General features: G+C 28.7%; 1 protein-coding gene across 1 annotated transcript; it reads right to left on the minus strand.

The window, feature by feature from the left end:
- Window positions 1-3,671: 3,671 nt before the first annotated feature.
- On the minus strand, window positions 3,672-8,670 carry LOC135928067 (DNA ligase 1-like). Its single transcript, XM_065464399.1, has 7 exons — window positions 8,637-8,670; window positions 7,774-8,001; window positions 7,535-7,611; window positions 7,078-7,230; window positions 4,695-4,903; window positions 4,176-4,268; window positions 3,672-3,815 (listed from the first exon to the last, which is right to left on the minus strand). Exons 1-5 carry the CDS (start codon window positions 8,668-8,670, stop codon window positions 4,700-4,702), a joined length of 696 nt encoding a protein of 231 aa, XP_065320471.1. The 3' UTR covers window positions 3,672-3,815; window positions 4,176-4,268; window positions 4,695-4,699.
- Between the last annotated feature and the right edge of the window lie 1,829 nt (window positions 8,671-10,499).

Raw genomic sequence — 10,499 nt, forward strand, 5'->3', positions numbered from 1 at the left:
ACTCTCATAACCTCACTAAATCCATAGCATTTTTTAATATATATTGCATAAAATGGTTATGTAATAAAATAATTTATTAATACATTCTAATGCAAAAAAATAGACTGACGTAGTGAATCTAATAATATATCAGTATTAGGTAAAATATCTGGTTCAGGCTATACTGATATTTCTCCAAGGACACTCAAAAATTTTTTAGACATAAAAATACTATAACAAAACTAACAAATTATGTTGGATTGCATATAAGACATGCTTTTGCACTTTCTTTTTTCTTGTAGCACAAGAGGTCTTAGAAATAAATTTATTCAGCAAATTCTACTTTTTTAATTTATTACCGTTTTATGCACTCTGGAAATTTTTGTTAAATATAGTAGAGTGGTTATTAGAAATAAATTAAATATAATTTTTTTGGTTGATAAAATTTATAATTTTCTTATACCCATCCATCAGGGTTTAAGGTTTAAAAAAAAATTTAAGAAAATAAATCTTAATTTTCGCGGGATAAAATATTAATACACTAGGAATATTTAATTAGTTTTGATTTTATTTTAAAATTTATAATAGAATATAACCTATTTGAAATACAATGTTTGCAATTCACAATTCTTAAATTTTTCAAAAAAATTTACTACGGGGAAAGAATTTTTCTCCTTGACCTGTCCTCCCCGCTGGAAACGCCTGAACCAAACCTATTCACTGAACCAACCTTGAACTGAGTAAAGTTCGTGATTTTGACCTGGTCCTGAACCAGAACCGAACCTGGCCAAAAAATTACAGGTTCGAAGCTCTGAAAAAGGCATGATAAATATATAATTGTATTTCCTAGGCGTCAAATGTCGCGGGTATTGATAATAAATTTCGATTTTGATATGGTCCTTCACCAGAACCGAACATGGCCAAAAAAAAATTAGAGGTTAGAAGCCCTGAAAAAGAAGACATTTCCTAAGCGCTAAACGTCACGATTATTGTTATTAAATTTTGATTTTTACAAATAAATTAAATACTGTCAAGTTGCCTATAGAATTGTTAATAAACGAGATCGATCCAAATGGCGAAGATGCAATCATAATGGTCTCAATTTTTTAACGAATCCTCAAAATGACTTGAAACGCAGATTTTTTAAAAAAAAATCTAGTTCTCGTGCCCATCTTTTAAACGGTTCACTTTTTTTTCTAACTACTATTTAAATTTTTTATATAACATACAAAATTGTAGGGGAGATTAGGGATGTGTTATCCCGGGGCTAGATAATTTCTTCTCAAATATTTTTAAAACTGAATAACTTTGTAATTTGAAATTTAAGCCATAAATGTATTTTTTAATAAGATGCTTCAATTCAAAAATGTTTCGTATAAATATGCTCACGAAAAGTTTTATATGCAAATTTAAATTTTAACACGTCATTCCTGACTTTCAATTTGATTGAACCCTTAAATCAAAAGATAATTTTCTAGGTCGTATATCCAGATTTTTGTGTTGGAAGTCTTTCTCATTAAATTAATTAATAATAGAGATCGTTTCATCTTTAGTGTTAATTTCGCAATCAGAGCAAATCAGAATTCATGCAATTAAATAGTTCCGAAACTAACAGCCACAATTTAAAGATTAGTAATCAACTAATATACTTAGGATCCCCGATTGAATACAACTTAGCTGTTCGCACTTTCATTCAACTCTTGAGACTCATTGAGAGTTGATTGATATCCTACTCAGACTCTCCTCTCATATAAAGTTTTTTATTTTGAAAATCATTTTTAATATACCGCCCCTTCTTTACGCACTTAGTATTACACTTGGCTAATATTTAAGCAAAAATTACAGTTCATCTTTAAATGTAAAAGATAAAAAAATTTTTTTTGGCTATTTTGAAGGAAAAACAATTAAATCTATAAAGTATTTTGCCAAAATTTTAAATGATTTATTATATTCTTACTGAAATTTATTATTAAAATTAATTATATATGTTAGATCAATCGTATCAATTATTGAATTTGAAAAGAATATAATTCAAGTCAAAAACAACCCCTTCCCCCCCCCCAAAAAAAAAAATTAAAATAAATCAATACCTAAAAAAATTAATGCTTACCCCTTCAAAAGAATATCTTCCCCAAAAAATCTTAACCTCCACCTCAAAATGCCAATATATTTTGGAGACATTTGCCTCCTACCCACCCCTGCCATGTAGTCACTGGGTTCAAATATTCATAAAATATAATTTTTTTATATGCTTAGGCTTTTGATGTCCTAAATAGAATATGGTGACCCTTAAAAAAATTTTACATTTTAAATAATAAGAAAATTAGCCAAGAATTATGACATTAAACTAACATTTCAATAAAAAATATTACATTAAGTAACGAATATCGAAAGAATAAGGTAGATTATATACGTTACAAAAAAATTTATGTGCATATAGTTTAGGCATGGTCAAGCTTTTGTTCAAATTCGACAAGGGTATCTGGCTGTCAAAATAAGATTATTTCCAGATATTGTATTATTTCATATAGTGTTGACAAACCACCTGGATTTAGAATATTTAAAATGGCTAGAGTGAAATAAGGCTCAAAAATATATTCAAAGATATTTTAAAAATAAACTGGGAAGAAGAGGATAAATAATCTGTATAATACGTAGAATTACATGATTCACCCGAAACTAAAACCTGCATCGGGTTCATTGTAATTAATTTTTATTTCTGAGAATCACGAAATCTTTTGTTAGATTTCTTATTTGTTGAATTGCTAAGTCGCCCAATTTCTAAGTCGAGATTTACGTAATCTTAAATAATGTTATATTTCCTTAATGCTGAATGGATTTTCTTTTTTCAATTTTATTATTTTTCATACAACTTTTTTATTTTTCCAAAAAAATATACATCTTTTTCAAAAAATACGAATTCCAAGAATTGGTCAAAAAAAATTAGTCACAATTCAAAAAATCGATAAAAGAAAAGAAAAAATAATAACAATCCAAAAAATTGATAAAAGAAATAAAAATAATAATATCTCCCTAAGATATCTTAACAGGTAGGAAGTAATTTGATGTGGATTTTTTTGAGATGGGGGGGGGGGGGGGGTGGAATGCTTTTCTTCCTACAGGTCGGAGAGATAAAATTTGTCTTTTGCAGACATCTAATCTTATAACCTATAGTGAATCATCATAATTTAAAACATATTTAATAATTATTATAAAAATTAGTTAAAGAGATATGTTAATTATAATATATATTTTTTTCTAAAATTACCACAATAAAAGATTTTTACATAGTTAATAAAAAATGAACTCATTAGTAATAATGAACCAAACTACGCATTATTGATATTGTAAACAAAGTGATTTTAAATGCGGGCTTAAATCAATGTATAGCGGCAAATAACGAAGATGGATTTAAAATAAGGAACTTCTATGCATGGTAAAAAAAAATATTTGAAAGAGCAATTGGAACTGACCACGACTACATGGCAAACCAGTAAGATTAAAATAAAAAGATTCTATTAGAATAAATTTATTCAAACTTAAAAATTATAATTAAATAAATTTATATAACAATTAGTTTCCACGTTTAAAAATATAAGATATATATGATGGAATGAAAATATTATTATCCATGATTTAATTTTGCAAAATATAGAAGGTAGTTTTACAAACATACAAAAAAACCTTAAAAAAATTAATTATATTTAAACAATACTATACATCTATAAAATGAAACACTATAATTCATAAGATTAATTATCCTCAATATCTAATTCATTTTCATCTTGGTTATTTTTATCTTTTATTTGTTCTTGTTGATTGTAAAAATGAGCGATCTAAAATAATAGATAAAGTTTATCATCATAAATTAGATAATGGTTCAAACAAATCTAAAGGGGGGTGTATAAGATGAAGTGGGGGGGGGGGGGGGTTAGAGTTTAAATAGTTTAAAAAAATTGAAATGTGATAAAATATATAATTATTATATATAGTTTAAAGCTAAAATGTGAAAGACCAGATTTTTTAAAATGCATATTTTAATTATATCATCCATGAAAAAAACCTAAAAATTAAGCCTCTGCAAGTTATTTGGTATTTTTTTTTAATAAAGAAAATAAATACCATAAATTAGTATGAATTAAGAAACTAAACAGTTGAGTACATTAAAACAGTATTTAAAAAATGGAAACACAAACTTGGGTAGCTGTAGTGGCATCTTCGGCATTTTTGTCTTCACGGAGTTTAATATAACGAGGGAACCTTAAGGATATGCCCTTATCTGGGTCCACCTAAGCAAATGTCAAAGGAAATTATCTTTAAAAAAAACGCATCAATCATTGTCCCTAAAATTAGTGTTGTTAATCTGCTTGGATTTGAGCCAATTTTTATAAAAAAAAAGGCTAACTCAATATTTCTTTTGTCAGAAGAAATTATGCAAGCCTAAAGATTTGTCTCCATAGATGGCAGACGAAATATTTAAATACTGAGTTAGCCATTTTAAAAATCTGCTCAAATCTAGCCATTTAACAACACTACTACCAAGATACTAACCATTTAAAACTTTCAAAATGGAAACCAAGATATGCATTGTATAGATGGAATAAAAAATAAAGAAAATCTCCATTCCCTTCCTATCGACCTTTCCTATTTCTCTATAATTTTAATAGTGCGTCTTTCTTTTTTCTATAGCACACAAAAATGGAATATATACGAACCAAGCCTATGGCAGCCTTATGTATGGAGATATGGAAAGATCGGCCGCCTTAACTTCGCAAACCAATTTGGGTTCGAACCAGATATCTGGGCTGCTACCTTGTTGTTCATTAAACCCAGTGCAATAATATGGTTTGGGGGCTTTTATCACGTGTTCCTCTAATTTGGAATGTAATTCCTCTAAATCGGCATCTTTGAAACCTGTTCCCAACTTTGAAGAATTAAATATAAAAAAATATATTATATCGTTAATCATGATTAGAGATCTGCATAATGTTACGGGCTAAATTTTTTATTTATTTTATAAAATAAGATTTTGCCAGTGTTGTTAAAATAGCGCGCTACTTTTTTAAAAAAATAGCGATAGCGGTAGCTCGCTACTTTCAATTTTACATAATAAATACATCTAAAAATTATTAAAATATATTTTTTATAAAATCTAAAATTATAATCCTTTTATTTAATTTAATTTTGAAATTTATATTTAAAAATATACATTATTGTTATATATTAGATATAAACAGTTGTTAAATAGCAATCTGTATTTAATTTATATTTGGCGCATTCATTAAATTATATATTTTTGAAATTCCGTTATTGGTATGTCCTTGCTTTTATCTTATTTTATATTTCATTTTACATTTTATATTAAGCATTATAAATCTTGTTATGTGTGAGATTGTTGAAGATATTGAAATTTCTTTTGAAAATGAGCAAAATATAGATGATCCTTTCCCAAAATTCAAGAAATACTTTAACCTTGAAGAAAAAATTAATACTGGATATCGGTTTCGGTGCAAGATGTGCCGCAAAATTAACTCTTCAAATCATATGAGCAGCTTTAATTTGAAAAAACATTTAAAGGTAATATATTAAACAAATTTAATATCAATGTGTAGGCTAATCTTTAATTTTTTAAATAAATTAAAATCAAAAACCAATCATTTTTTTTATATATTCATAAATTTTATCTAAATTATTTAAAACATTTTAAAATAGTTATTTCAATCATTTTTATGTACTTATCTCCTACATAATTTTTATTCTAAGTATTTTATAATTTTAGACTGTGCACACTTCAAATTATAAAGAGATTGAAAAATATCTCTAAAGTTTTGGGGTAATGGAAGAAGATAAACCCACTTCCAAATCAAATTTAATACAAACAAAATTAACCAATTTGGATTCATCAACACCTGGTGTATCCCAAAAATTGGCTGACAAAGTCATTATGAACTTTATAATAGATACAGTTCAACCATTATCCTTGGTGGATAATGATTCTTTTATAAAGATGATAAACACTTTTTCTCCACGGACCAAGATATTTTGCCGGCAGACATTGATGGCAAGAATTTTGGAGAGCTTTAAGGAAATGAAAAAATCTTTGATATTAAATCTATCAGATGTCTCCTACGTCTGTACAACGGCAGATTGTTGGACTCACAATAGAAGGTATTATACTTTCTGATCGTCGCTCTAGACTTGGGGATGACAGTACCGAAATGTTATTATTATTAAAGTGCAATAATAAATAAATTATATATATATAGGTAACAAATTATAGTCATGTTTTTATATCAATATTTTATTTGTGGAAATAAAGTTACGTAGAAAAAAATATTTTAAAAAAAATCAAAGTAGCGTAATTTTTTTAAAAGTAGCTAATAGCGCGCTACTCATTTGAAAACGATAGCGGTAGCGATAGCGCGCTACTTTTTTTATAAAATAGCGGTAGCGATAGCGCGCTACTTTTAAAAGTAGCGTTTAACAACACTGGATTTTGCCTATATAATATTTATCAGAGGCCTGCAGGCCCGGCCCTAAGCCCAGCCCAAGTACACGGCCAGACCGTATTTTGATTTATTTAAATATACCCTGCCTAGGCCGGACCTGAAAATCTTTTTTTTTAAAAAAAAAGCAGAGCCTAAAAAACACGAGCCGGGCCGAAAAAAATTTTTGAAAAAAAATATTTAGACTGGGCCGTGCAAATGGTACCTCTGCAGGAGTTCGATATTTATCTTGGTATCTATTTTTGCAATTAAAAACATTTTTTTTTATTTAGTGCTGATCACCAATAAATAACAATAAAGTATATTTTAAAAAAAAAGTCATTCCAATAGTTATTATAATAGTAATTATTGTTATTAATCGGTAATAATGTTGTAATCAATATTTCATCCAGAATAATCTTACGCAAGCCTTAAGATTTTGCTTGTAGAAAGAAACAAAGGTTCGGACATCTATCAACGAAATCTTGTGGCTCGAGCAATATTTTCCTGGCTAAAATATTGAGTTATCCGTTTTCTAATTGGTAAAGAAAATGAGAAAGCTTTTAAATCCATTTTAGTAGATAAGGAGATATAAATTAGAAAATATAAATACTTTGCAAATGGTTTGGTATTGTTCGTTAACATCGTCGTAACAAGCCAATAAAAGCCCGCCATAATGGCCCGTTCTTTTGCCTTGCCCCTGATAAGCTCCTATTATCACCAAATCAAAGGTATCCCCCGTTGAATCCAGGTAATCCTTTTTAAGCTTTAATATGGAAATTCAAAAAATAAATTATTTTCTGTATGAGAGATAGAGGGTTCATTTTAAAAATTCATTTTTCGTCATTGTATTATATTAATTTATTTCAGTCTTACCTAAAGTTAGGGCCAATATGAGGAAGTATAAATTAGATAAAAGAGATAGTATGAATAACATAAAGTGGAGAGAGATATTGAATGAGCCTACCACCAGAAAAGGTGAAAGCTAAAGAGAAAAAAAAAGTCTTAAACAAAAAGTGAATATCTTTCCATATAATGCTAAAGATTTAGATCTCAATGATGAATCTAACTTTAAGCCATTTATTAGAACGCTTGTCGATTTCGTAAGTCGAATCCAAACTTTTGACCATCAGTCCCTCACAATTTCCTAAAATATTATAATTTTTTTATCAATAAAACTAATTGTTATGACTAAATAAAAATAGTTAATAGAAATCTTAAATTACACGTAAAATAATATCTACTTGAATTATAGGGAAAAGAAACAAATTTATGATTGAAAATTTTAAACTTTTTTTTCTTAACAAACCTTTGATGGCGGCATCCAAAAAATCCGAAACTTTATCCAATTCGCGCGTTTCCTGATTGGCCGGGAGGTCAAGAGAACGTGCGAAATCGAAAAAATGGCCGGAAGCTCGGAATGTTTCCTTCAAAAGTCCTCCTCTCTCATGTAATCGGTGAGACGGTTTCCGTTTAGATATAAAAGGTCGAAAGCGAAAGCCCGAACCTCGACCTTTACGTCGAAACTGGATGCGTCCTTTAAAATTTTTGCAAAATATATTATTTTTTTTTGTAAAGTCAGTGAATGATACAAAATATATATATCATTTTATCACAACAAGCATATAATCATTTAAGAGAAACCTTGTAAAATTAATCCTTGTAAAAATATTAATACTAATACTTTACTTATTATGCGCTTTGCAATGACAGTCTAACTAGTTGAATAACAAAAATTTATATATTTTTAAACTAGAAAATATATATTATTCCTCTTAATCTAAAATTGGGCTATTTATTTTAAGAATTTGTAAAATTAATTTGTAGGTGTTGAAGATGATTTTCTTTCTGATTTTATTAGCGACCTTATTTATTTATGGTGAATTCCATATCAAAACCAAGGTTTCGACCCGACCCAATCAGAATTTTTTTTAAATTTTCTAAATTGGTAGTATGTAGTTTAGCTAAGTAAAATAGATATTTTACTTCCTTAAACCACTTACTCGCTGGAGTTTAAAGAGAGGAAAAATGGTACATTTTTGACAAAATGCACTTCATTCATTTTCAAATATCTCAAAATAAAGTCAGAGTTAATTTTTATTATATAGCTTAATAATTACATCTTTAATATGATTGATATATAAATAAATGTGATAAAAACCCGATTAATACCCAAAACCGGAAGTACAAGACTGGAAATTACCATAGAATTTTTCGGAACAAAATCCTAAACCGGGTGAAGGTGGGCCTGGAAGTTATGACTTTAAATGGCTAAAATTGATCCAATTTAACATAAATATCATTATATTTAAATTTAAATTTAATGGATACTAACGTTATAATTTTTATTTTAAAAATTACGTCTAAATGAAAGGCGTTTACTTTATTATTTTAAAAATGGAATAAAAGTATAAAAATAAAATTTTGTGTTTCAGAAATTTGTTTTGCTGTCAAAAACTTGTTTTCGAGGTGATTTTTCATACTTAAATATTCATCATCTCATAAATGTAGAATTTATCTTTCTGATATTATTTCCTGAATAGTTATAAATCCATTGTTGCCAAAATATTATTTGCGTATATGGGTATTAGTAATTTAGCAGAGATGAGGTCCTTTGTTTATCCAAAAATATTGAAAGATCTTAATTATGAAGAGATTATTGAAGTGGGTAAGAAAGTTTTTAAGCCTATTTCAACATTATTTAGCTCGAGAATTAAATTTATTCGGATAGAAAGAGGGGTTGGTGAATCAGTTGAGGAGTTTGCAGCTCGACTTAAAAAATTGGCTCAAGAATGTAAATTTGAATCTGACCTAGATGGGAGATTGAGGGATCAAGTGGTGGCTGGAATCAAAATGGGTGCATTGAAGAAAGATATTCGCACTAGATTTCCAGATGGAATAAGTGACTTGGGAGAAAGGGTGAGTTTTCAACAGGTTTTAAATATGGCTTTGGCAATGGAAAGGGCTGAGGATGAAGTGACAAATATGATGGTAAAAAAAGTCAATAAACCTAAGGAGCAGATGGAGAATAATCAAGAAAATTTTTCTAATCAAAAGTACCCATATAATAATAATAACAAAGAAAAAGGTAATTTTAGTTATTACAATAACAATAATAATAATTTTAAGTTTAGAGATAACAATAAATTTAACAATAATGATATGTATAAGTTTAATAAATGCTCAAAATGTGGAAGAACTCATCCCCATTTTCAATGTTTTGCATCAAGGGTGAAATGTTATAATTGCCAAAAGGTAGGGCATTATGCTAAATATTGTAAGGGACAGAAGTTACATGCTATACATATAGATGACAATGATTCATCAGATTCAATTAATAATATTTCCCAAATTGGTAGAAATAGTGCAAAGATATTTGTTTGGATAAATGGAGTACCTATAGAATTTGACTATGATACGGGGGCACAGGTATCGGTGATTGGGAAACAATATTGGGATGAAATTGGCCGACCCAAACTTGGACCAACCAAACCTTTATCAGTATATGGTAACCAACCGCTAGATGTACTGGTGAAACTATGGTGAGGGTTCGTCTTGAAAAGATAAGCAGATTACTACCGATTGTGGTGACCCGTTCAAATGGCATTCCATTATTTGGACTACCATGGATACTGGCATTTAATATGTTTATTCCACGACAAGTGACTATACGTAGTATCACAAATAAAGAGGTTATGACAACCGATAAACAAATTGCTGGCATGACAACAGAATTTTTCAGTGTTTTTGATGACAAGCCTGGACGGGTGAATGATATAGAAGTTAGCATACATTTGAGTGAGGCAGCAAGGCCGAAATCATGGCCAGCTCGTAGAGTACCTTTTCCATTACGAAAACCAATTGAAATGGAACTCGATAGATTGGTTAAATCAGGAATATTGAAGGCGATTGATCCAACACAAAAACGATTGACATGGGCCACTCCAACGGTAAACGTACGAAAAACAAATGGAGAAATCAGGATTTGTGCGGATTTTAAGGTGACATTAAACCCATATATTTTGTACGATTATC

This window comes from Gordionus sp. m RMFG-2023, chromosome 4 (genome assembly GCF_954871325.1).
Source record: "Gordionus sp. m RMFG-2023 chromosome 4, tfGorSpeb1-WG-v2, whole genome shotgun sequence".
Lineage (NCBI taxonomy): Eukaryota > Metazoa > Nematomorpha > Gordioida > Chordodea > Parachordodidae > Gordionus > Gordionus sp. m RMFG-2023.

What these genes read in the sequence shown, in the direction of transcription:
- LOC135928067 (XM_065464399.1), bottom strand. Translation starts at nt 8,670, where the DNA reads ATGGTAATTTCCAGTCTTGTACTTCCGGTTTTGG. An exon ending in TCTTGTACTTCCGGTTTTGG is followed by an intron (nt 8,002 to 8,636) that starts GTATTAATCGGG and finishes AAAATTTTAAAG; the next exon opens with GACGCATCCAGTTTCGACGT. An exon ending in AATACCAAACCATTTGCAAA is followed by an intron (nt 4,904 to 7,077) that starts GTATTTATATTT and finishes AATTCTTCAAAG; the next exon opens with TTGGGAACAGGTTTCAAAGA.